This window comes from Vanessa tameamea, chromosome 17 (assembly GCF_037043105.1).
Source record: "Vanessa tameamea isolate UH-Manoa-2023 chromosome 17, ilVanTame1 primary haplotype, whole genome shotgun sequence".
Taxonomy (NCBI): domain Eukaryota; kingdom Metazoa; phylum Arthropoda; class Insecta; order Lepidoptera; family Nymphalidae; genus Vanessa; species Vanessa tameamea.
Window position 1 is genome coordinate 5815191 of NC_087325.1, and position 26149 is coordinate 5841339.

General features: G+C 31.0%; 1 protein-coding gene across 3 annotated transcripts in view; it reads left to right on the forward strand.

Annotated features, from left to right (window-relative positions):
- LOC113400554 (cytochrome b5 reductase 4) overlaps nucleotides 1–26149 on the forward strand; it is a 78321-nt gene that overhangs the window by 49446 nt on the left and 2726 nt on the right. For all 3 annotated transcript variants that reach the window (XM_064217616.1, XM_026640170.2, XM_026640174.2), the window contains 7 exons: nucleotides 20896–21042; nucleotides 21282–21350; nucleotides 21433–22067; nucleotides 22178–22394; nucleotides 22894–23081; nucleotides 24444–24544; nucleotides 25954–26043. In XM_064217616.1, coding sequence (XP_064073686.1) covers nucleotides 20896–21042; nucleotides 21282–21350; nucleotides 21433–22067; nucleotides 22178–22394; nucleotides 22894–23081; nucleotides 24444–24544; nucleotides 25954–26043 — 1447 coding nt within the window. The remainder of the gene's footprint in view (nucleotides 1–20895; nucleotides 21043–21281; nucleotides 21351–21432; nucleotides 22068–22177; nucleotides 22395–22893; nucleotides 23082–24443; nucleotides 24545–25953; nucleotides 26044–26149) is intronic.

A 26149-nucleotide genomic window follows, 5' to 3' on the forward strand; every position in this document is an offset into this window, starting at 1 on the left:
GTAATTGTCTTCTTCCAACTCCATATAGGATAGTAAAGTCCAATAATCATCTGTTCAAATACCTAGATTTGCAACGAAGACGATTTGTTGCGATATTACACGCAACTGTTTTGTTATAAATACCAATGAAATTCGTCGTCGGAGCTCCGTTAATCTAGTTTCGTATTAAATATGTAGATGACCGAATTTGGGTTTCATTTATTATTTATTCAACTTTTTCAACTTCTAGTAAATTAACCAAGGAGAATAACACTCAACGTCTTTCAGAATAAGGTAAGGTTAGGTTAATTGTAAGACATCATAAAACGAATGTCTTCGCTTTATTATATTATAAATGTTGTAAATATTTAACCCTAATAAAACCTAGACATGTACACTTCTAAAAATAGGTTAATAACAACAAAATAGACGGTCGAGACCGTAATAAGGATTACTTTATAAGGCCGAAGCTTTTATAGCCCGATACCTTTTCTTTTATTATGTAAACAGAGTGAAATGTTCACACTTCAATTATTTTTTTATTGACAAAGGCTATGCGGAAAACAAGCTTAAATAGAAAATGAATAGAAGCGTCTTTGGAACGTGTACTTTACTAACCTCTTGCAGCTAAACTTTACATAATATTTATAAGTTTGTATTCGTTTGAGCTAGAGTCGCCCGTCTGAAATGTAAATGGAGGTAGGTTAAGTCAATAGGATCGAGCGCAGAGTCCATAATCTTGATTCACGTTTCACAATAGTTGTGAGCATCTGAAATCAATAAGTCAAACTCTGAAACTGGCAACAAATGTTTAATGTCAGTGCTTAAAATGTTTGTGTATTGAAATTGGAATTTGCAATCATTTACTTACAAAAGATGTTATAAGAAATGTAAAAAAAATATATATACATTTCATAATAAATATTGACTTAAATGTAAAAAATAATTTAGTAAAATTTATGGAATATAATCGACTTTCATAATATTATATCAATCGAGTTCATCAAAAAGTGACTAAAACATTCTATTTAATTAATTTTATAATATTTATGCCATTTTTTAGTAACAAATGGTAACATTTGTTTAATACTATATATTAAATAACTAATTTCGGAATTGTACATAGAACACAAAATTTTAAAAGCATCTACATAATGTCTATAAATACATTTTCAATAGTTCAGGTATATAACAATAAGGCCGTCTCATCGCCGACCGAAATATAATTCAAAGGTACCTAAATTAAGAATTGATCGGTTGTTTGAATCTACAATGGTTACATAATAAAATAATATTTTTTTTATTGTTATTATAAAGATCTTAGCAATAAAAAAAATATTTTACATAACTCAACCAGTTTTATATTATTCGCACAATTCTCATCATAAATATTTAATTATATTATTTTCCGTATTAAACTTTATCTTCTATTTGTGGCCTCCGTCCCTTTCTTGGGCAAAAACTTTACGTTCCTCATTTCCATTATATTTATCATTTGAATAATGTATGTACAAGCAATACCGAAACATATGTACCTATATAAGTATATTAAAACAATCAAATTAAACATTGAACATAAATAGTCTTAATGGTATTTTTAATTAATAAACAACTCGAAAAAATTAATAAGATATTAATTAACTAACCTACTGAAATCGTAATATATAATAATATTTAATTTTATATGTTATCGTTATAATATTACTTTCATAATAATAAAACTTTATTCTTTAATAATAAATACAGTTTTAAAGACTTATATTAAATTTTAATATTTGAATGCAACGAAAACATTTATTGTAGAATGCAGCGGCAGATGACGTTTGGAATTACATCGAAATAAATTATAAAAAACAACTTTACTCGAATATTAAGCCATAACAAAAAACATATTTTTCTATTGTAGCTGCTTTTTATAACTAACAGAGCTAAGTAAAGCTAAGCTATTCCGGATAGAGGCCAGGATGAACGGCGACCGTACAGGTTGCGCTGAGATTATGCGAATCAGGGCTCTAGCTCAACGAGCCCTGATTCGCAGATGGGAGGAAGACCTGAGATACCGACAGCAGGCCTAACAGGATTACGAGAAAAAGGAATACTCTCACGTACAGGCTGACGTAGGTGCTTACCAGACATTGCCGTTTTAGTAAGTAACTGAAGGGTATAGCGAGGCTGAAGGTATTATCATGGTGCGTCGCTGGAGCTAGGGAGGTTCTCTGTACCACGAGAACCCCCTAGGATTGGAGTCCGTATACGGTATGTACGGTAGTATGTAGGGGAAGCGTAAATACTTTTTGACTTGGTATGGAATTGGTGACTGTAAACATGATTGCTTGCAATTTTATGTTTTCCCAAAAAGGATACCTTTGGTTCTTTTTTAAATGATCTATTTGCTTTTTACGGAACTCGATTAACACGCTGAAAATTAAATTAGCAGAACATACAAGGAAAATATAATCGAAGTTATTTGAAGTAAATGTTTAAGAATTCGACAGAAATGCCTGTGAAAACACTATTAAAATATGATAACTAAAATTTACATGTATAAATCAAGCTCGCTATTTGAAATTGTACAGAACCCAGGAAATCGTTAAAGCAAGTTTTAGACGTTGTCAGGTGAGAGATATATTTATATATTTTGTTATGACTAAAACCGATATGGCGCAGTGGATTGAGAGAGTGGTAGATCAGATGGGTTAAGCTAAGATTGTGGGTTCAAAGCTGGTGTTTAAATTGTCTTTTGTAATTCAACTTTTGAATTACGCTAAACAATATATCGTGAAGCCCAAGTGGGTTTGGACCTCGATACCTCGGAAATTTTGGTATAACTTTAAATCCGTAGAGGTCCAGTATCTTTAGTAACATTATGAAGAGGTATTTGTTTGTTTGTATGCAGGGCGTAATAGCTGGAACTAATGATCCAATTTTATAAATGTTTTCACGGGCATAAAGGTATATTATTCTAGTGCTATATGTTAAATTATATTAAGGTGTATCAATCATTTTCTTTATTGATAAATTAAAAAAGCCGGGACACTTGCCTAGTGTTATTAGCAGTAAATAAACCACGAAATATTCTTCATAAACAGGAAAATACGCCTTTGGGACACCTACAGACAACTGTCAAATATTAAATATGAGAATTTTTACGAAAAACATTTCCTTTCTAATCAACTTAACAGCTCGTTATAATTCTCTCACGCTCATAACTTTGTAAGTATTTTCCCTCTAACAAGTCTCAGTTAATTTAATTTAGTAAGAGCTTATTATTTATTACGTAAATAGTAAATAAGACGTCAATCATACTAACGAATGTTGATAAATGAAACTTGGGCTATGACAGTTTTTAAAAACCTGATTGCTTATAATATGGTAACATTTTATAATTCATTAAACAATTTATAGAGTATTTTACATGACACCATTTTACTCTAGCTCAAAGTCGAAATCTTTATTCAATATAAAAGCATACACTTCCACATACTTATTGATTGTTATGAAATCCACCACTGATTCGGAACAAATCTTCAGACCTTAGATTCCTCTTTAGAAAGTACAAAAGAAACTTAACTATTTGCAGTAGCTTCGAGGCGATCGTTTAATTCCGAAATTATGTTATTATCTGAAGAGTCATTTGTTTTATCGTTTAAAATTCACAAAATTTCCTATAACTATTGATGGCATATTAAGGTACTTACATAGAATACAGAATACCTAACTGGTTAGTAAACTTTGCAATTGTACCTGTACGTGCGTTCGATCAGCTTAGCCAACCTTTTTCTTAAAGTCTCCTTTGTAATTTCCGAAATTTTCTGAACTTTCTGATGAATAGAAAGTAATGACAGATACATGTTTTCTATACTTTCCCCCGAAATTTTTATATTCCGCCTACCATTTTTGTTGTGATAAAATTGTGTTGGAATATACTTAAGAGCGTATTAGATTTGAGTTGTAAACATTATTTGCTTATTTCATTATTGATGTTTACCAATAGACTTATAAACATTTTTCTTGTATGATATAATAAGGAATCACAACGACCTTTTAGCGTGTTTGATTTTCCAGAAACGCAATTTCATCATTATCTGTCTTTCCCTATGTATTCTTAAATGTTTAAAATTACACAATGGATTTTTATGCGGTTTTTTAATAGATAGATTGATTCAAGATGAACCAATCTATTGAGACTGATAATTTTAGAGGATTCCAAAGTGATGTCGTAAATAAACACATCACACATAATCCTTATCCAATTAAGTACCTTAAATACATTGTGCATTTAATAAAGATCAATACACATGTAATTTAAATGAATATTTTCGAAGATATTACAGATTTAAAACGCAGGGACATAGCGGTTTGTATTGTTTAATGACTGAAAAACTTGGAACGTTATAAGACGTGCGAAGCCGAGGCGGGTTAGCGGCGGCTATTTTTGTATAAAACTTTTGACTAATTATTATTAAAAAAGAGTGTTCTTACTGTGTTTTATTTTATTTAATCATACAAATGTCTTACTCGTTTTTTGTTTGTCTTTTTTCTTTCGTTTTATAATTCTATTGCTTTGAAAAAAAATAAAATATTTGTAGTATTTTATACAATATTATTGAATTCCATAAAAACTTAATGATGGATCTAGTTAATTTTAACAAAAAAATAAAAAAGTCATTTTCCGAATCTATCTTATATCTATTCTTCCTTAGTATGTGCGAAATACAAAAATAATATGAATTATCATTATTTTCTAATTTCTCACATACTCACAACTATTTCAATAATCAGGTGAATTTCCAAAAAACGGATACCGAATCTCGTCATGAAATTTGGCACAGCTATTCCATTGGACTATCTAAGTCTCCTTGAAACGATTTTTGGCGACTCGCAAATTTCGACAAGAAATCAAATATTCAAAGTTATTTCCGTGTACGGGTTTGTATATTTATATGGTATCGTTTTCCTTACTTATCTAATATCTTTACTTTGCCCTCCCACTCTATCTCTTTCACACACAAACACACACACACCCAGACAAACAAACAAAAATGCACGCATGTGCTTAGGAGAAAGTTTATATCAATATTTTATCAATCTATAACATTGTGAAAAAATATATATCAAACACAACAAAGATTTTCTGAACACGTAGCAGATTTTGACATTCAATACATGTATAGTTAAGCTTTTAAATTTTGCCTTTGAGTAAAACGTACGTATTTTGCATTTTTTTTTGTGGCCGTTCGTAACCTAAAAATTGCCTAAAAATTTTTCTGATCCTTTAATAAAGTAGTTTTCGTTGAATTCTTTAATAGGGTGCCTTTTTATTGTCGTCTCATATTATGTTAAATTTATGTAATAATAGGACTCAATCTCAATGAAAGTTTTGCATTTACTTTTATCTAAAGGTTGAGTTCTAATATAGTCATAATAAATTCGTCCCTTGGGAAATGAAACCATAACTGACTTATGCATAGTAAATCGTTTGCTAGAAAATGTTTGAAACTATGTAAAACTAGGCTATATTACATAATATTGCTCAAGACAATGCACCTAATAATATAACATATATATACGTATCATATTACATATATACTTACAACTGCCTTAGAGCTTATAAGGCTACAGAACCAAGATCGTAGTTCAAATCCTGGGCCAATAAAAGTTATTAGATATTTCTGGTAATAATTATCCGTAGCAATACGAGGCAATACCCCCGTCCCACGGTGAAACCACGCCGTTAGTACGACCTGATCTCTCTCTGGTCATTAGGATTGCCGTCCTATCAAAAAATTAGAGTAACAGAAGGTCCTTCTAAATTTCTGAAATCGTCGTATCGTGTCGTAATCGTAAGGAAAAACATTATCCTCCCTCTAGGCTATAATTTCTTCTCTTTCTTTTCTCTCTGTCTCTTTCTATTATATACGGTTTTCAATATGTTTTATATCTTGGCATTTAATGATTCTCAAACGGTGTCAATTTATTCCATTATATTTAAATAAATACATAATATATATAGCGAGAGCAATTATATTCCAAACAGTTATCCCACGACACCTGTCGTTTATTTATATACATTTTGAATTGCAATACTTAAGTGTTACTAAAAATATTGTATATTTATATGTAATCACGTTTTACAACGGATGCCTTTATAGTTTTTCTATTGTTATATATATTAATAATATATTTCGAATTAAATACGACTCTTTACAAGGGTTGCTTGTTTGAGATTGCTTATTAAGACCGCCTTTGTGCACTTCAACTTTAATTTTTGTTCTGTAAGAGTTTATACAAAAATGTTCGTGTATTTTCTTTTAATCTTTATTAATTAAAAAAACAACAAACTAATAAAATTGTCTTAATATATCGTTTTTATTTTATGGATGCATTTGTGTTCGATTTTTTTATAAAAAGCAACTGTTTAAGGCCATTCATTAGTATCTTAAAATATAAGACAAATTCTAAATAACGTTACCTATTAATAATTCAAATAAATTTCCTTAAGAAATTGTTGTAACGTCTTTTTAAGACCCTCCGTTCAATATTTTCTTCTTATCTTCGTCCAATATAAATTAAAATACTTCAGATACTTTTATGATTAAATTACTTTTCTTATTACAGAACAGACTTGATTCCAACTGTCAGAGGGCTTTCCGAAATGTAGAATAAATAATACTTTATTATTATTATTCCCTGAAGTAATTATAAAATTATTATTATTTTTTACCTCGTTAGTTATCATCCAATTTTAACGTCTTTTGCAAGTATGCATGAAAGTTTATCTTTTGTATCAGGTTGGTACATAAATGTTTTAATCAGCGATAGTAACCAAGCCCGATCTCAGTTCGTGCTCATCCAACCATACAAGCGCAAATACCTCTACCACCGGCCCTTCACGAAGTTTATCTTGTTATTTAAATGTTTGAACATCTTCCAAATTCAAAAATTATGTTTATCTAATGTATATGTATAAATAAAAGACAGTATTGTAGCTTTGTATGATTTATTTATGTCATACAACTAAAAGCATTGATAATACGATTTGTTTCGGCCGAAAATGGTGTCCTCCATCGCCGTGATATTTCCGACCCAAAGCCAAAAAGCTAGAAAACAAGGGTATTACAGTAATTTGCACATCTATCCCTGAGAGCTTAAAACATCAAAGTCAGGGTGACTTTGTTGTTGCGAAGGCAGACATTCAGTGCTCGCGATTACTGTCGCGGGCCGTAGTGGCATTTTGCTAGCGGATTTGGAATTGGTATTTTATATGCAATAACTAGAGGTGGGCCGAATGTGGATTGAACCGATTACGAAATTCGGCCGAACATTCGGTAAAAATAAAAAAAAATCGGCCGAAGTTTGGCCGAACTTCAGTTCAATTTCACCAAGCTTTCTCGAGAGCGACACGTCGTGAAGTACAGGTAAACCTTAAATTAAAATGTGATCAAAATTAAATTATCTTCTTCTCCGATATATTATGTAATATACAGTTCTTTGAAAAATATGAATAACCTCCTAAGTAGATACTGATTCAAGTGCTCAAATGTAACAACTTTTTGTACGGGAGCAATATCGCAATTACTTGCCCATACTTAATAACATATCAGCTGTTAAATGTTGTATGGAGAAGCCAAATTTAATAAAGAAGAAGAAGATAGTTTGTTTTTTATCACATTGTAAGTTAAGGTTTACGTGTTCCCTCTCAATTAAATGACCATGAGTTTATAAAGGCATAATAGATTTATGATAGATGGTATGGTTTTTTATTTTACATATGTCATGCACCGAATGTTCGGCGTTTGATTCGAATTTCGGCTGAAAATAATCTTAGTAATAACGCTTATGTCGTATGTATAATGTAGTTGATATAATCAAATACCTGATGTTTATATGATTTTTTTTTTATATTTACATTATTTAATAAAAATATCAATTACATCATATACAATTAATCGCTTAAAAAGAAACTAAATGTTTACCCATTAGACAGAAATGGGTTCATCATAAAATACTGTGGTAGTAAGCTATAAAATGTGACATTTTTTATCTTTGAAAAATGCATCACCCTAACGTTGTAGAAGGGAAGATATCTAAAACTGCTGGCCCATAGCCAACTTGTACTGAGTATCAGCTCTGGCTGGACCTTACTATAATGGTGGGAGAAGATTCATAGCTCTGAAAGATAACAGGGTTGTTTTTAATAAAGCGGGTTAGCAAAGGTTTCTTGCTTCAGTTCCATGGCCTGATTTTGTACGTTATGGCTATCGAACATGCTACTCGACTTTTGCGACGTAATAATTGTCCCAAAAAGACACTACCCGCCTCTATCCCTCGCGCGTATTTGCCGAACTAAAATAACCGCCGACTTCCATCTGATATGGTTGTAACGAAATGTATCGAATGTATGAAAATAAAGAATGGTTGTATTTTCTAATCGTGAAGAATATAGTTAGAGTGAGTTTAGACTTCAAATATTATTAATTTATTCTGATACAATTAAAAGTATCTCTTTGAAAAATAACTACAATAGAATATTTTATCTATACATAATCATTAGGCCCTATTATTATTGATATAATTAATCAAGAATGCTTAAAAACTGTTGACAACTGACAAAAACAGTAGCTATTTATTTGTCTCTGTCAAAAATTGAATGTATCAAATAACCTAGTTATAAAGTTTATTAGCTAACATAATAAAATATTCTGTTATTCGATGGGTATCGATATATTTTAGTAAACGTTCGAAATACTTTAACTTTTTACTTGAACTTTTTTAAGTTGAAATATTATGTTACAAAAAAAAATAATCTTAAAATGGCATTTATAGCAAATACTATACGAAAACAGTTTTGATCTTAAACGGTTCTGCAGTGTAAGTGTAAATAAATAAATAAATTAATAAATTGAGTGCTCCATTTATAGATTTTACTCCTTCAATGAAGATCGTAAAAGCTAGATAGGCAAAAACAAATCTCTCGTTAAAACTCGACTATCATATCTATTATTATAAACATTTTCAATGTACCCATTATCATTCGCTTGCACTTATTTTATTTGATTTCCTGCTCGCTTGTTAGTATTCCGTATTATTGAGGCACAGGGTTATTGAAGCACTAAGTGCTAATGGCATTGTTTAATGTACTTAACTCCTCTCAGTAGTCTCTTACCTTATAAATATGTATTGATAATCAAAATAAAGAAGGCTCTACAAGCATTATGAATGAAGATTTTATAATATTACAAGTCGACCAGACATAAATTTTCCGGCCTTTGCTATGAATATTCAATTCGAATTGTTATAATTAATACAAAAGAAAATATATTTAAAAAACGTATTGTTTATTATTATAATGCTTTATTATACACAACATTCTTAGTTTCATTTTTAACAAGTATATGATATACGTGTCATAAATTTTGGTATTACGACACGGCGACATACAACTGGATATGCGAAAGATACGGATTTTTAAGTTTTATGGCACAAACACTTAGCGACTGCACTGCGATTTATTTATCGACATTACAAATGCTAGTCGACTATGAAATGTGCACTAAGTAATCATAAATTAAGTTGTCAAGATTTATACAGTAACTATTTTTGAATCCTATTTGTATATATTTAAGGACTTAAATTAATTATTATATTATTATAATTTCGACTCATGCATCTGTTATAAACGATATTTGTCTATTTGTCTAACGATAACTGTCAAACAACTGACAGTTACAGCAAACGGTTATGGTAACGGTGGTTATATTAGAAAAGTTAATATGGTTGTTAAGTTTTCCTGAATTTTCTAATCTTCCGATCGACTTACTTATTTTTTTCTTTTATAAGAATCTTCTCCTAACAATAACAAACAAAAAAAAATTAAGCGAATTTGGTCCAGCCGTTCACGCGTGATGTCGTGACTAAGGCAAATAGGGATTTATTTTTATATAATATAGATATTAAATATGAAACTACTGTCGCTTCGGTATGTAGATCCTAGCTTGAAACAGTAACAAATTCAGTAGTAGTAGATCATGATTTGTACAGTAACTTTTTTTATATTTTATATACGTGACATATACTATCAAATATTTACAAAAACTTAATCTACGTTTTTTTATCGTCTTTAAAATCTCGTAATAAGTCATATCTCTTAATATTTATTTTAACATGAACGTTACATTTATATTGATAAAGCATTATTTGCATTGTCATTATTACTTTGTTTTCAGTCCGCTTTACAAAGTAACGAAGGATCGTCAGCAAAATATCATTAACATAGTACGGGAGCTCATTTATGTATACTAAAAAAAGAAAAGGACCTAAAATATACCCTCAAAAAACAACCAAACTTAGCACAGATCCATAAAAACTGTTCCATTAGTGTAACTTTGACTTAAGTAGCAATTAATTAAAGAGATTTGAGATATGCTTATGAATCATTAATATTTCAAGTTTTATAAAAAGTTTTATTTTCAAATGCTAAAAATAAAAAGGTTAAATCACAGAATACGCCAACAGCATTTTGTTTTTCCCGTGAATCGTATAGGTACCTATATGTCTAGAAAGTTCTATTCCCGCACCATTTCTCGAGTGACCGGCAGAATCGTATAGCTCGTTAAATATATATTTTATTATTATTATACAGTATTTAAACACTTCTTAGTTTTCGCGTTTATTGCAAATAACAAGTTTCGGAACAGCATTTTATATTTTGTTCTTCTAAAGTACACTTTGAAAAACACAATTTACTTTCAAAAAATAATACGACATAATTATGATATATTATCTGTAATTTGAAGTGACTTTATAACAAACGTTGGAAGTAAATAACTCGTACAAACAGTTTCATATAAAATGGAAATTAGAAAAAAACAAAACCCCGCTGAGTTCCCCCGCTCCCATTGAGAGTTCATTTCAAGTCGGAATTTTTCTTTCAGAATTGATAAAAAAAACCGTAATGCTTTTGCTATAGAGTCACCAAGGACAAAATCTATATTGATTTTGTATATAACCAAACGATATCTGATGGACAGTTAATACATCATATATTAATTCTGACTTACACTCTACAATGTTGTGACAAATGTTGGAAAGTCAGGTCAGGTATAGAAGTCAATTCTTCATCTATGTACGTTGTTAATATTGGGGCCAAATTTTGATTTTCATTTCTTATCAATAAAATCCCATATTATGTAATGATTTTATAAACACCCAATTACGTAGTCAATTATTAACATTACAAGTATAAATAAATAAAATGACGTAGCATTAATATATTGATCCGCGAGCCTACGCTCTCTGTTATATGAACCGTTGTCCATTTATTGATGATAGCAATAAATTTTCCATATGTGGAAACGAACTAGATGCATTAATCATACAAACGCAATTAAAAACATACAATTGCATTTTAAATAATTATTAATAGTGGTTTTTTTTTCAGGATATTTTAATGAGGCTTTGAAATTATAACTATCCTATTTATTTTAGGAATATTAAATACGAAGATATGTTTTACAAAAAATATAAAATGTAGAAAGTACACTTCTACTTTTATAGCACAGTAGGTGTAGATCGCTTGATCATTAATGATTATATATTTTTTTTAATATCTACATATGTATGTATGTAATTACTAATAATAATAATAGCTAACCAACCGGCTTCGCACGAGTGGGATTATTTTGAATAATTATTTTTATACCGAAATATTTATTTAATAAAGGGATAAAACTAAATAAAAGAATTCGTATCGCATCGAGCAATTTCCGCCGGCACCTAGTAACCAGAATGCCTTTAATACCCGCCTGGAGTTAACACTTCTCCCACTCACGTACCCCACGCCGTTTGTCTTCAATATTTTCCGACTTATTGTAGTAAATTACGAAGTTATGCTTACATAAGACTCCTTTTTAAATTCCTTAATATAACTGACATTTATATTTAAAAGCTTAATTGTTAATGTTACAAAAGTTCCTGTAAAAAAAAAACATATTTATTATAAGTTTCTTAACAAAAAACGTTTATGAAATGTTTACTAGACAAGCGAATGGACAATTTTCTCTTGGATGTTAACCTAGCCAAATATCGTAATAATAATCTGCGTCTATCTTCAAACTGTAATTGTTATGAAAATAAAGATAGTGAAAAATCAAACAGACAAATCATACCTCTTAATTTTATTAATAGGATAAAAATATATATTTCTTGGGATAAAATAAAAAATAAGTAACTCGATATTAAACGTTTAAAAAATAAAAATAACTGAAACATTATCGCGATTAATACTGGCAACTTGCCGGTTATATGAATATTGAAAACAAAGTATGGATCGTAAATTTAACTGTGAAGTTTATATATTTGACTTTACACTGAAAACATTTTAAACTATATTTAACGTTGACCTAAATAAATTTATCACAATACCGTATTTAATGAAAATCCAATAACAATTAATATAACAGAACTATATTTTATATTTGCCATATTGTCGTTTTTTGGTGTTTTATTTACATTTTCGTATAATATGAAAGTAACATTGGTTAAAAAAAGGCACAATATAAACTTAATTATCATCCTATTTTATATAAGTTAAATACATTATAGGTTTAATTTATGTAAACCTAATTTTTCATTAAATTACAAAGTATAATCTGATATAAAAACGTTTTAAAGTTTTGATTTGGTTTCATTTTGACAGCGCTACAATTTGTTATTTTCTCAAAAGTTAGTCAGCCCTTTAACACCCACTCGTCTTACGTAAGTACGAATATGTGCCATTTGATAGCCGTTGAATTTGGAACGATGAATATCACGCTCTTGGATAAGTTTAATATCGCAAATGCAATATGACGCTTCATTTACCTCGATTCCACATATTCGTGGTATTGAGTTAAATTTCAATCTATCAAACGTTTTAGTAGTGACGAAATACAAATTTAAAAGGATTATAGATTATAGGAACTCATATATTGTTTGGTTCTAAAAGCATATTTAAAACATATTAATAAATGATATAGGATGTGGAACTTTAACCGCTCTACATTTTATATTACAGTTAGATATTTAAATAACTGCTCTTTGTTTATTGTTCTAAATTCAAATCCAATACTAATTTGAACTGAGTAAAACTTGAAAAAATATTCAAAAAATAGACATATTAAATGCAAACTTTCGTCTTCATTTATACCCTCTCAGGTGATGTATTTTCAAAAATTTTTTATCAGCTGTGTTTAACTTATAAAAATATAAACATCGATTTCTATGTTTTGAACTTTAGAAATGATGATTTTCCGTACAAGCTTCTACACAATAACATCATCTTAAGGTATATTTGCAAAAATACTGTATCGACTATTAATTACTCATAAATAGAAGTTTAAGCACCGAGTTCCATATTTATAATTATCAAAAATTACGAACTTCCCTATAAACTTTCATCCTAAGTTTCACAAAACTTGGGTAATGACATTTCAAGAATAACTTTAACTCGTAGACATAATCATCATATATCATTAAAATTTATTTAGGTAACTGACTAACTTATTTACTTATATAAAGTATACAAACTTAATGTACTGTTTGTTTTCCTCAAGAATAATTCAATAAATTCTTATTTAAATTACTCGTATAAATAACGCAAAAAATCGGTGATTGCCAATATCACCTCACCTAAAGTACATCAGAAAGTCACGTTCGTGGAACTTTTTATGTAGTCGTGACTTAAATAAATCCGTGACATCACCGACATTTGCTTGCATGACCTACTTTTTTTTTTTTTTGTCATTGTGAAGTTTTAGTATTAAGCCGAATTTTTTAGAGAAGGTTTAGACTGTACGAGAAGCGTCCGATGATAAAATTTAAATCTTAAATCAGCACGTTATTCATCCTTCTAAAAGGTTTAAATCCTTTTCAAAGTTGGATTTTCGTTTCGCATAATTAATACGGACAATACAGACTCCAGTTTTAAACATATCTATATAACTATAACATTTACGTCTTGTTAATAATCAACTCCTGGTTAGTGACATCCTTTTTGTTATGGTATAATTTTATGGTGTAATTTAATAATTTTCATATTACCATACAATCTTTTGGCGGAATCTCATAAAAAAATTGTTTTACGTATACAAGAACAAAAAGGATTATCATTTTCAGTCCCCTATCTTATCTATCACTTAAGAAAGGATTGATTAACTATAAAAAGCCACGAGCCTTAATAAAATTACCCTTGCCTATAGGATCACTTATCTCTGCCCGATAAAACCCTTTTCCTTTATTTGGAAAATAGTTTACAGTATACGCTTGAAAGGCTACTAATTCTATAGGAAAACATAAATATAAATTAAATTCAACAAATTTATATAGTATTTTAATTGTAAAGACAATTTGATGGCTCTATCTTTCTGAAAGAAAACGTCGAAGACATAATCGTGTAAGCGGCTTAAATAACCACTGAAGATAACATGGAATTCAATGTGCTGAACTTATGTCTTTCTCGTATAATATAAATAATACGCGAAATATTCCTCCTATACTCCTGCCAACATTTTTTTTAAAGTAATTAACAGAAAGTAATGCTTATCTTGTGTGTGCCTCGGAAAGCACGTAAAGCCGTTGATGCTGCTCATGAACTCTTTCAGGTCGTATCGGATTTGTTGTCACATTGGATTATGAGAGTGAGGGAATAGAGAGTGCATCTGCGTTTGTGTGCAATAAGACAATTGTGCAATAAAATATGTCCTGCGTAGTAATTGGCTAGTCTCCCTTGAGATTGGCCTTTGATTGGTTGCCGTGACCGAGATCGCTCAGGAGGAAATCATCTAGTTGCAAGAATATTATGCGATATGTTTTTTGTGGTATTCTAATTACCATAATATATGATTAAATGGTCACTTCAACAAAGCCGAATACATAATTCGCACTCAAAACCGTTGGACCTTCACCTGAAATCGCTTCGGTAGTATCGAAATACCGTCTCATTACGTTAACGAAACCAGATGCACTGTCTGTTATCACTTTCACGGATTATGAATGTCATAACAGATAGTGCATCTGGATTTGTACATATGTACATCTGCACTATAATATCTTGGGCGTTGATTACTAATATCTATCATATCATAGTGAATATCGGCCAGAAATACATCATCATTCTCATATATAGCTTGGATATCTCTACATTTATTGACTATATATTTATATATTATATTATGCTTTTCATAATGCTAGAGTCGGTAAGTGTGAACAAAAGGGGTGCATCGTACATAAGTAGAAAATACGGTTGTCAACCTAGTTCCGATTCATCTTCATGAGTACTTTAGCTGCTTTTAAAGGGTCACTCATACAAACCATTCACAACTGAGTACTTCTCCAATTTGTAGGTAGTTAATATAAATACAGAGAAAAAATATCCCTCTTGGTTTAACTACATCGGGTAAATATTTTTGATATTATGAATAAATATCATACGATAATTCTTTCAATTGTTTTTAAAATATATATAAATACTCATTTTCGTCCACGGCTTCGCCAGCGTGTTCGAGACAGTCGTAGTTTTTAGGTCTTAAAAAGTAACCTATGTTCTTCTATGAGGTTCAAGATTGCTTCATACCTAATTTCATTGAATTTGATTTAGTGCTTTAGATGTAAAAGCGTAACAGACAAAGTTACTTTCGCATTTATAATCCATATTATCCATATTATTAATATTATAAATGCGAAATTAACTCTGTCTGTCTCGCTTTCACGCCAAAACTAATGGACCGATTTAAATGAAATTTGGTACACAAATAGTCTAGAGCCTGAGAAAGGACATAGGCTACTTTTTATTTGGAAAAAAGTGCTGTAAAGGGTTGAAAAAGGGGGTGAAAGGTTGTAAGTTGTTGAAAGTATTGTCATTTTTAAAACTAGAAGCATAAAACTTATATTTTAGGCTGTACACTTACAAACTAACGTATCATGACACCCAGGGGTTTGAACGTTTGTATGAAAGTCCGTAATTTTTTGATTTAAAAACATGAAACTTTATTTTTGGGATACTGAATAAAAAGGAGTAGATACTTATTTAAGTATTTCTGCATATTCTACGCCTACGGGGGTGAAATGAGGGTTGAAAGTTTGTATAGAAGTCCGTCATTTTTAAGATAGAAACATGAAACTTTATTTTTGGTATACTGATCTAAAATGAGTAGATACGTATTTAAGCGTTTCTAGATAATCTACAGCTAAGGGGGTGAAATAAGGGTTGAAAGTTTTTATGGAAGTCATCATTATTTAAATTAATAACATGAAACTTTTTGGGATACTAATAAAAAATGAGTAGATATGTATTTAAGCGTTTCTAGATATTTTACGCCTAAAGGGAGAAATAGGGGTTTACATTTCGTATACAGGTTAGTCTGGAAGTCCGTAATTTTTAAAGTTAGAAGCTAGAAATTTTATTTTTGGGATGCCGTTTAAAAATGAGTTGATACGTATTTAAAAGATTTTGGATATTTTACGCCTAAGGAGGGAAATAGGGGTGACATTTAGTATACAGGATAGTCTGGAAGACTGACATTTTTGAAGTTAGAAGCATGAAATTTTATTTTTGTGCCACTGATTAAAAATTAGTAGATACGTGATTAAGCATTTCTTGATATTTTAGGCCTAAAGGGAAAAATAGGTGTTGACAATTTGTATACGGGTTAGTCTGGAAGTCTGTCTTTTTTGAAGTTAGAAGCTACAAATTTTATTTTTCGGATACCGATTAAAATTAGTTGATACGTATTTAAGCGATTCTGGATATTCTACCCTGACGGCTGAAATACACACCAATGTGGTATACAAAGAGGTATTACATTAACGTAATATTTTAAGTAAATTTGTAAATATATTCTTATTCTACGCGGGCAAAGCCGCGGGTAATAGCTGGTATTAGTATATAGCCTATCCCACTCCAATGGAAGTAGAAAAAAAATCAAACAAACCTTAGATTTACGTATTTCGTGCGATTTGCTAATACCTCAGCTATGTTGGACACTACTAAGAGTTTATGATTAAAATATCTTTATCCATAATATACTAGTACACTTAACTACTTATTTGTACTTTAATTTTACTTAAAAAATTCTGATATCTTTTTCGCCGACGGTCAAAACGCCAATCCATAGTGAATATTATAGATTAATCAAGCTCTCGACCAATGATATCGCGTAAATATGATATCAAACGTTGTTTATTTGGCTTTTTCCTCTTATGGTTGGAATAGAGTATAGATAATATTATATGGCATAGAAGATATCTTTAACATAACATATACTACTGATAATGATGGTGAGTAATGATTATTTTACATAAATTTCTCTAAAACTAAACACATTAATATTATAAGTTACTTTATTTTTACTAAAATTGATTCATTCCAATCACATACGTGCCGTATGTATCAATTAAACTAACGACTAATTAAATTATTTATTCAAGGCTTCTGAGGTTCATTAAGAGAAGTATGTATATTTGTATTAAAGGTAAAACGTCGGTAAGGCTTTGGATAAACATTTAATTTGTTATGTTGGTTTCGTCCCACGTCCTCTTGTAAATATTTCATAATAAATCGCTGCTACGCTAAAATGTATGTTTTGATTTAGTGCACTAAAGCTTCGGGTTTAAATCGACAGTAAAAATACATTTGCAATATCAGAAACACAAGATTTATTTATGTACAGGTTATTTTAAAACATGAAACTTTCGTTCAGTTCATAATGTGAGCTAAATATTGTAGATGAAGTTTATATTTTATTTAGCCTGTGTGCTCACTGTTTATCTGTACTAATATTATAAATAGGTAAAATTAGTTTGTTCGTATGTACGGGGTTAGATCCGAAGCTTATGATCCAATTCTGAAAAAAAAAAAAATTATAGAATGCTGCATTATTCTCGAAAATAAATATATTTATATTTTTATTTATATTATAAATTATATTTATATTATATTATTTTCTGTATTCATAACTTGCACCCGAGCGAAGCCGGTGCGGGTCGCTAGTAACATCCTGTAAATGTCCCACTACTGGGCTAAGGCGTCGTCACCATTTTAAGAAGCAGCTTGCAAGCCTACTCCTCCAAGCTGCTCCAATGCGGGTTGGTGGATACACACGTGGCAGAATTTCATTGAAATTCGACACATTTTTCCTCGCGATATTTTCCTTTATCGCCGAACACGTGATTAATTATATTCACAAAATATCTATAGTAATTTTAACATCGACGCTGCAACTTTTATTTGCTCCTAATCATCGGAATTGCTTTTTTTTTTCATGCATCATAAAATAATTAAAGTGAAGATAAACATCACGCATTAAACAATGTTTTAATAGACGAGCCGCATAGTGAGTGTGGTTGCATATTACCTTGATATTCAAATTTCAACACACAGTAGCTTTATTCTGAGACTGGCAGGATTGATAAAATCTGACGTTGATCCTTTTAATACTCCATTTTATTCCATTCAGGTTGAAATCGTTATATTGTAAACAGAAATAAATATATTTTACTTATTAATATTGAAACAGTATTTGGCAATGCCATATAGCAATACTAAACCTACTTTAATCTAAGCATTAACTCACATTCTATTGATTATATTATTAATTATATATTTAAACCGAAATGCCCTAGTGGTTAAAACACATTAACCTTAACCGAAGATTCAACCCCGGGCAAGCACCACTGAGTTTTTGTATGCTTAATTTATTTCGTGCTTGATTGTGAAATAAAACATTTTAACGGAATCCGATTATGTTTAATTAAAATCGACCCTATTTCCCACCTGCAATGGAACATCGTGGTAGTATAAACTCTAAGTAGAGGAGTATCTGTTGCCTCTGCAGGACAGGAAGCGTTTGCCCAGGAATAGGGAGTTAATATGCTGTCTTTACTTAATATATATTTAATACAGTTTAGTTTATATTTATTACGTTTAGAAATAAACGAGTCAACAATAAAATCAGTTCAAATACAATTAAATCAGTATTTTATTTATACTGATGAAAACATGAAATCATGACAAGTCTTATATACTTATGTTTAAATATAACAATGCAAAGTTCATTTATACTTTACACAAGTCCGTCCAATTTACTCTAAATATATTTTAAGCTACGAATTCTAAAACGGCTGAAACTAATGGAAGTTCCACAGTAAACCTACACCGGACCGAGCGAAACGTGACGAAAATGTTAAGCTTAGGGTCCATGACGCTTTAAATTAAATTAAATAAAACCTAAATGTCTACAACCTCAATAAAATTAAAGTTGAAACGAACAACCATTAAAAATAAATACAGATTTTAATTTATTCGTTATTATAATTGAATTAAGTAATTTAATTCATTTTTTTATATCTACATATATATATTTTGTTGTATGTTACCAAGAGAAAGAAAATTGAGATATTGTATACTGACCTTTATAAATAATCTGTCCGGATTGAGGGTAATAATCTCTTATGGAAGGTACTCTGACAATCTAAATTTAAATAATTCAAGTTATGAACGCAATCTCGAAGGAATTAGAGGTAGATTTTACCGGGGTCAGTAATAAGAGGACTTTCATACTTAGATAAATATGTACTATTATAACAGTTTTTGTCATTACAAATAAATTTAAAATATAATTTTATGTCCATTCGTTCGAATGAGCAGTAAGCGTCCAAACACAAAACGATTATATTTTTTCTTTATAATATTTTAACTAACACCAATTTCCCAGTTTATGTTTGTTTTACCATTTATTTTAAATAAAATTAATGTCCTTCGTCATATTATTGCTTTATTTTGTTCCAATGTATAGGTGTATGCGTGTGTGTGTGTGTGTATGTATATTCGCAATTAACTAACGTGTACCGTACAATTCATTTAAGCCGACGAGTATAAATGTCGCCCTACATTAGTTTTGTAGATAAAGATCGTTAGGTTAAATAATGAGCAATACTGTTGAGTATATTAAGCACTAGATCTGTGTTAATTATTCCTCTCGTCCGGAAATCTCGTTATTTGATTGTCCAGCAGCGGAATATTTATGCTATTATCCACTTAGCGAACAAATACTTCTATTGCACATGAGTAATAATAACACTATAAGAAACATTAAGGATCTCGTCTACCTGACCTTTGTATTAACCAAATTTTAAGGGCTTTTTATTGTAAAAAAGACCTCAGAGTAACTGCGAAGAATCACAGACAAATGGTGTGCAGTTTATCATGCTGAATTCGACCAGTAGTCTAAGAGGCCTTGAGGGAAACCTTTCTACATTTTTTAAAGCATTCTAACGCAAACCAAAGCATTAAATCAAATATTGTTTTAGATGTCATTGAATGTAATGAAATATACGACGCTTGAATATTTATCAATTCTTTATTTGAATTTAGGGAGAGTCTATTGTCTCTAATATTTGTTTCGTTCCGAAAAGATAATGAAGAGCCTAAAAACATTAATTCCATTTATTAATAATTAACGTAACTTCACTCTTCGGTAAAATAATTCTCCATTAATAAATCAAAAACTTTTTGATTGATTTTCAATTATTTTGGAAAGGTAGATGAGCAAATGGACTAATCTCCCATAGACCCGTAAGGAATATAAATCAATTCTAAGATGACATGTTGCTATTTGCATTAGTTCTCATTCATGCGGTAAACTAACTAGTGAATGGATACCCCCACCTAGAAAATTCTACACATAGCCCTACCAACTTTTGTATCATATATATAGATTTTAATAATAATGTAGGAAAACCACAACGTTGAATTTTCATTAAAATCAAACGTAACATAATTAACGATAAAACCGAGACGCGTTTCAGTTCAATATAATTAATATTGACCTGAAAAATTTAAATTGAAAAAAGAAAATTAAATTGATTATTTATTTTTGACAGGCAATCCACGTAACAAATGTGCCCTCCAACCCGGCCACAGTCTCATGGACTGGATCCGACTCGGTAACTCTGGAAAAGACCTCACAGGAGTTGGGGGTCGTATTCGACCGGTCACTCCCGCCGAACTCGCTACACACAATACAGAAAGTAAATATTTTATTATAAATATCGATGACAAATGTTTGTTGGTGGATTTACCCATTTCATAAATAGATAAAGTGTTATCTATTATTTTTTTACTCATTTAATGAATATTTAAAATTCGAAACAAGATAATGATAAACTTATTCATAAAATGTGTAAAACTGAAATAATAGGATGACTAAAAGCAACAATACATTTATTGTATAGTATGTGTGTTTCTCATTATTTTATTTTATTTTCAGAAGACGCATGGTTAGCAATACGAGGACGCGTTTACAATATTACTTATTATCTACCTTACCATCCCGGAGGTATAATTTAAGACTTACCAAAATTATTCTGAATTGTAAAAGTAATAATTAAAATTATGATTAATGAAATAATTATCTTTAGGATCTGACGAACTTATGAGAGGCGCTGGTATTGATGCAACGGAACTTTTCGATAAAGTACATCCATGGGTCAATTACGATTCACTTCTAGCAAAATGCTTGGTGGGACCTCTCCGTTTCGATCGACCGGACGCCGACGAACTCTTTGACATTTCAAATCCATCACCGAAATCCGACCGGCTCAGAGAACCGTCTAAAGCTCAGGAATTAGTAAGGAAGTCGATGGAAAACTTAGCAAACTGCATAACACCCGTTAGAAAAAAAATAACCGCTAAAAGCGAGGAAAACGTCAAAGGAAGTCCTCCCAGCAAAATAATGCAGAGTTTAATACAGTCGAGCGATTTGCCTGTGTCTATAAGCCGAAGGGCGGCGTCGAGTCCACTGAAATCTGCAGACCAGTCAAAAGACTCGCCGCCTTCATTGCGCTTTGATTGGATCCAAACGTCGACAAAGCTAACTATCTCGGTATATACGGGACTTTTAAGTAATCCCGGCGGTTGTGCGAGGATTTCAGAAGGTGCTTTGTTCATAGATGTCGCGACTAATGGATGGCTAAGAACATTAAAGTTAGTGCCCGAGGAAGCTATAAAGGAACCTTTGCAGATAAGAGTGTTTTCTGAAAGCGGTAAAATAGAGGTAAGTGTAAACAATATACGTTGTACATAAAAATATATTTGTGATTCAAATTCTATCCAAATAATGATGATGTTTTAAATCATCATATTAAATTGTAGAAATGATTTCAGGTTACAGTGTTAAAGATTACACACAAAGTGTGGAAGAACATAGGCGAGACAATTTTCAGTTCAGCTACTCATATATCCTCGCCTCGTACACTTGAATGTAGAGTGGTGCACGTGGAACGGATCTCGCACGACACAACCCTACTAGCACTGGCACCTAAATCCGGGCCGGTCGTAGTGCCATTGGGTCACCATGTGCGAGTGCACCATAAAATTAACGGTGAGAAACTGAACATTTTTATAATACAGGCTAAATACATAGCCTAGGTAATAAGTTAGGCCTTAATAATACTATTTATTTTTTAATGTAAATATTGCAAGCAACGACATTGTTTGTGGAAGTGTTTTTAATATTTTGATAAAGTGTATTTTACATAATTTTATTAGTAGTTATTATTCATGAAAAATTAAAATAATAATAGCCTGTTAGAATTTAATATTTTATTTCTGAAATAGCAAGGGTAAGTTTCTCGTGTATACTGAGATCACGTAAACTTTGTATTAAATGTTAACTCATCGCTTGATAGATTGCATCGCCCGATATCATCAATCAAATCATTCTCCTTAGCCCTTACATACATGTACTGAGCCTGTGATGGGTGTTTACTAACAATTTTATTCAAGTTTTTTTTCTAATAATAACGTGCGTTCATTTCTTCTGAATACGAATTAAATAATTATCGGGTACAACTTATTGTATTCTCATTATTGTTATATAGATAAGGAGTGTATCCGATCTTACACGCCGGTGGGTGACAGTTGGGACCACTTCGGGAGTGAATACAGCGCCATGAAGTTGGCAGTCAAATGTTATAATACCGGGGCTCTCTCTCCTTATCTGACAAGCCTGAAAATTGGAGACTCGGTCACACTCTCGGGACCTTATGGGAATTTTCAATTACAAAAGGTATGAATATAAAAAAAATATTTCGTTGAGAAATTAAAAAATATATCTTTATTTATAATATTATAGAATCGAAGACTTATCGGAATGGCGACATTAAGTTGATGATCAATCTTTTATGTATATTATGTCGTATCATTTTTATGAAAAATTTAATACCAATACGGGGCGACGATAATGCCGCAGGGGATTGACTCGAAAACGTTCTACATCATTGTCGCGTGTTTTGTAGAATTCGGGGTAAATAGCCTTAAGCTCTACTTCAAAATAATATAAAAGTAATATAAAGATGTTCATTGTTACTTACAAGGTTTCCTAAATTGGTATTTTGAGTGATATAGATAATTCTGATGAATCTTTATGCTTCATATTCCGAATTTGATTCTGAAAAGGAAAAGGATAATTAACGACCAAAGTCAACGACCTATCCAACAGAGCTTGAAAAAAACGGTCTCGGAAGCACGCTCCATTCTAATCTTCCTGATGGTTAATGTCCAGTAAATTCTCTTTGGAGATGTCTTGAAATAGGAGAATCATTTTTTTTTTAAATAAGTGTTTATAATAAATACTTTTAAAAATATTGAGGGTACATCATAGTACAATATTTTACAATACATACAATAGTTAACTAGTAGTTAGTATCTTTGTGCTTACAATTTATACACGAACCAACGTCTCACCGCAAAGCTGTTAACGTCAAAGCGATTGTATATCTTCCTAACTACTTCTAGAATAGAGTATCTATTAAGGGGTTCGTGTTTAAAATACGCAGCACATTTAAGAAACAAGTATTAAATATTTGTAGGAATTTGTATAATGTAAAGATATATGAATAGAATATTTACTTGGTCGTAGGGCTTTGTGCAGGTGGCTACCACTCATATTCTACCGCCAAACAGCGAAACTTAGCATTGTTGTATTCCGGCTTAAGGGCGAATGCACCAGTGTACAGGGGACACAACATCTTAGTTCCTGAGTTTAGTAGTATTGGCGATGTAAGAACGGTTAAAATGTCTTACAGTGTTGACCACTACTATCAGGTGGTCCATTTACCAGTCTGTTTTTTTTTAAACATTAAAATATATATAAAAACAACTTATTTCTAAATTAGAATCAATTTTAAGAGTCGGTAACAGTTAACAGTATTTAATAGAAATGTTTCAAAAGTGATTGGAGTTTGCCCGCCAACAAGATTGGTTTTGACTGAGTAGAGTAAAGCCGCGTATATCCTAAAAGCCGACTGAGCCTTTATTGTCAACATCCATCAATCGGGTGCGTGAACACCTCAGTCGTTTAGCTTTATTATACTGCGGAAAACAGCCAGTAATGTGGTAAGCGATTGATAATTATGTTGTTTTATTCTAGCTAAAGCGAGTGAAAATCTTATATTTAATAGCGGCAGGTACGGGCATCACGCCAATGTTGGGGTTATTAAGATTCATGCTAGCAAGATCAAATCCGAGATGGTGAGTAAATATTAGGTTTTTGTTTTCGTATTATTTGTTTACTCTTTAATCGGAATCTACTTTTATGTTTGAGCAGAAAAAATACGTAAGGGTATTTGGATAATATTCTATTTATAAATTGCTTATGAAAGAAAAATCTATTTAAGAACTGATTTCGACATTACAAGTATACAAAATTTTAACCTGTAGCAATGTAAATGTTAGTAGTTTATATATATCCTCGGGAGAATAGAATTTCTTTTCTCGAATTTGTCTAATTTATTGGCAATAAATATTAATTATATAGTTATGTGATTTTGTTAATTGGAGTGCAAAAAAGTATAAATAAATTTATCCATTATATTTTATAATTTTTTGATATTAATAATAGACAAATTATCAACCAAGGCGGCCAATTTCCATGATTCCATCTGCGGAGAAGCTATTATAGTACACAAGTGTGTACACCAACACGGATGCACTTCAAAGCCAACTTCCTAAAATTGGGATGCTGTTGAGAATTTTGAGCGGAACCTCCCGTCCAAGCCCGCTCCTCCTTCTCTTTCTCCTTCAAGACCATGTCAGCTACGTCAGTGAAAGGAGACTTGAATCACATACGTGATAAGGTTGCACGTATGATCCAATCTGTACCTAAACAAGAATGAGACAGTCAGAAACAATCTCTATGTTTATATGACTTTTACTATGAATTATATTACATTTATATATCACATGAGAGTCTGTAGGTTTGTAAATTTACAATAGTAGTTTTGCCATAAACTTGACACCTTGACGACATTACGTATTGTGTGCATAAAGTAAGCTTATTAATATTGTCATCTTTTTTCCACTCTTGCTGATCAAAAACGTGCTCTCATAATGAAATAGTCGGTATAGTAAATATATGTACAGCTAATAAGTAGGGGTCGGCACGTCCAATAATTTAGAACACGTAGGTACTTATATCATAATTGAAAATTCGGGCAAACGCCGTTGAGTTTTTATCTCTTAGAGCTAACCTATATTGGTCAATATTTTGCCTCATTGATCCATTAACCCGCTATAGAACATGACCTCCGTGGTCGAGTAGTGTGTACACTGGTTTGCATGGGTACGCCACTCCGTAGTCCCGGGTTCGATTCCCGGCCAAGTCGATGTAGAAAAAGTTCATTAGTTTTCTATGTTGTCTTGGGTCTGGGTGTTTATAGTACTTCTGATTTTCCATAACAAGTGTTTTAATAGCTACTTACATTGGGATCAGAGTAATGTATGTGATGTTGTCCAATATTTATTTATTATTGACTTTATTATTAAGTACAACAAGGTGGGAATGCCTTTGCCCAAAAGTGGACTATTAAGGGCTGTTTCTGTAATATTTATAGTATAAAATAAGAGTAAACAATAGTTTGACATATAATTATTTGTTATAGTGAACAGGTAAATCTACTGTTCTTCAACAAAACGGAAGAGGATATTCTGTTTAAGAATAAGTTCGAAGACATAGCGAGGCAAGATGACAGGTAATCAAAATAAAAACAATATAACTCCTTTAAATTAAAAAAAAACCGTTTCATTACATCAATAACTAATTCAGAAAGACATTTTTATTAATTTATAATTAATGTC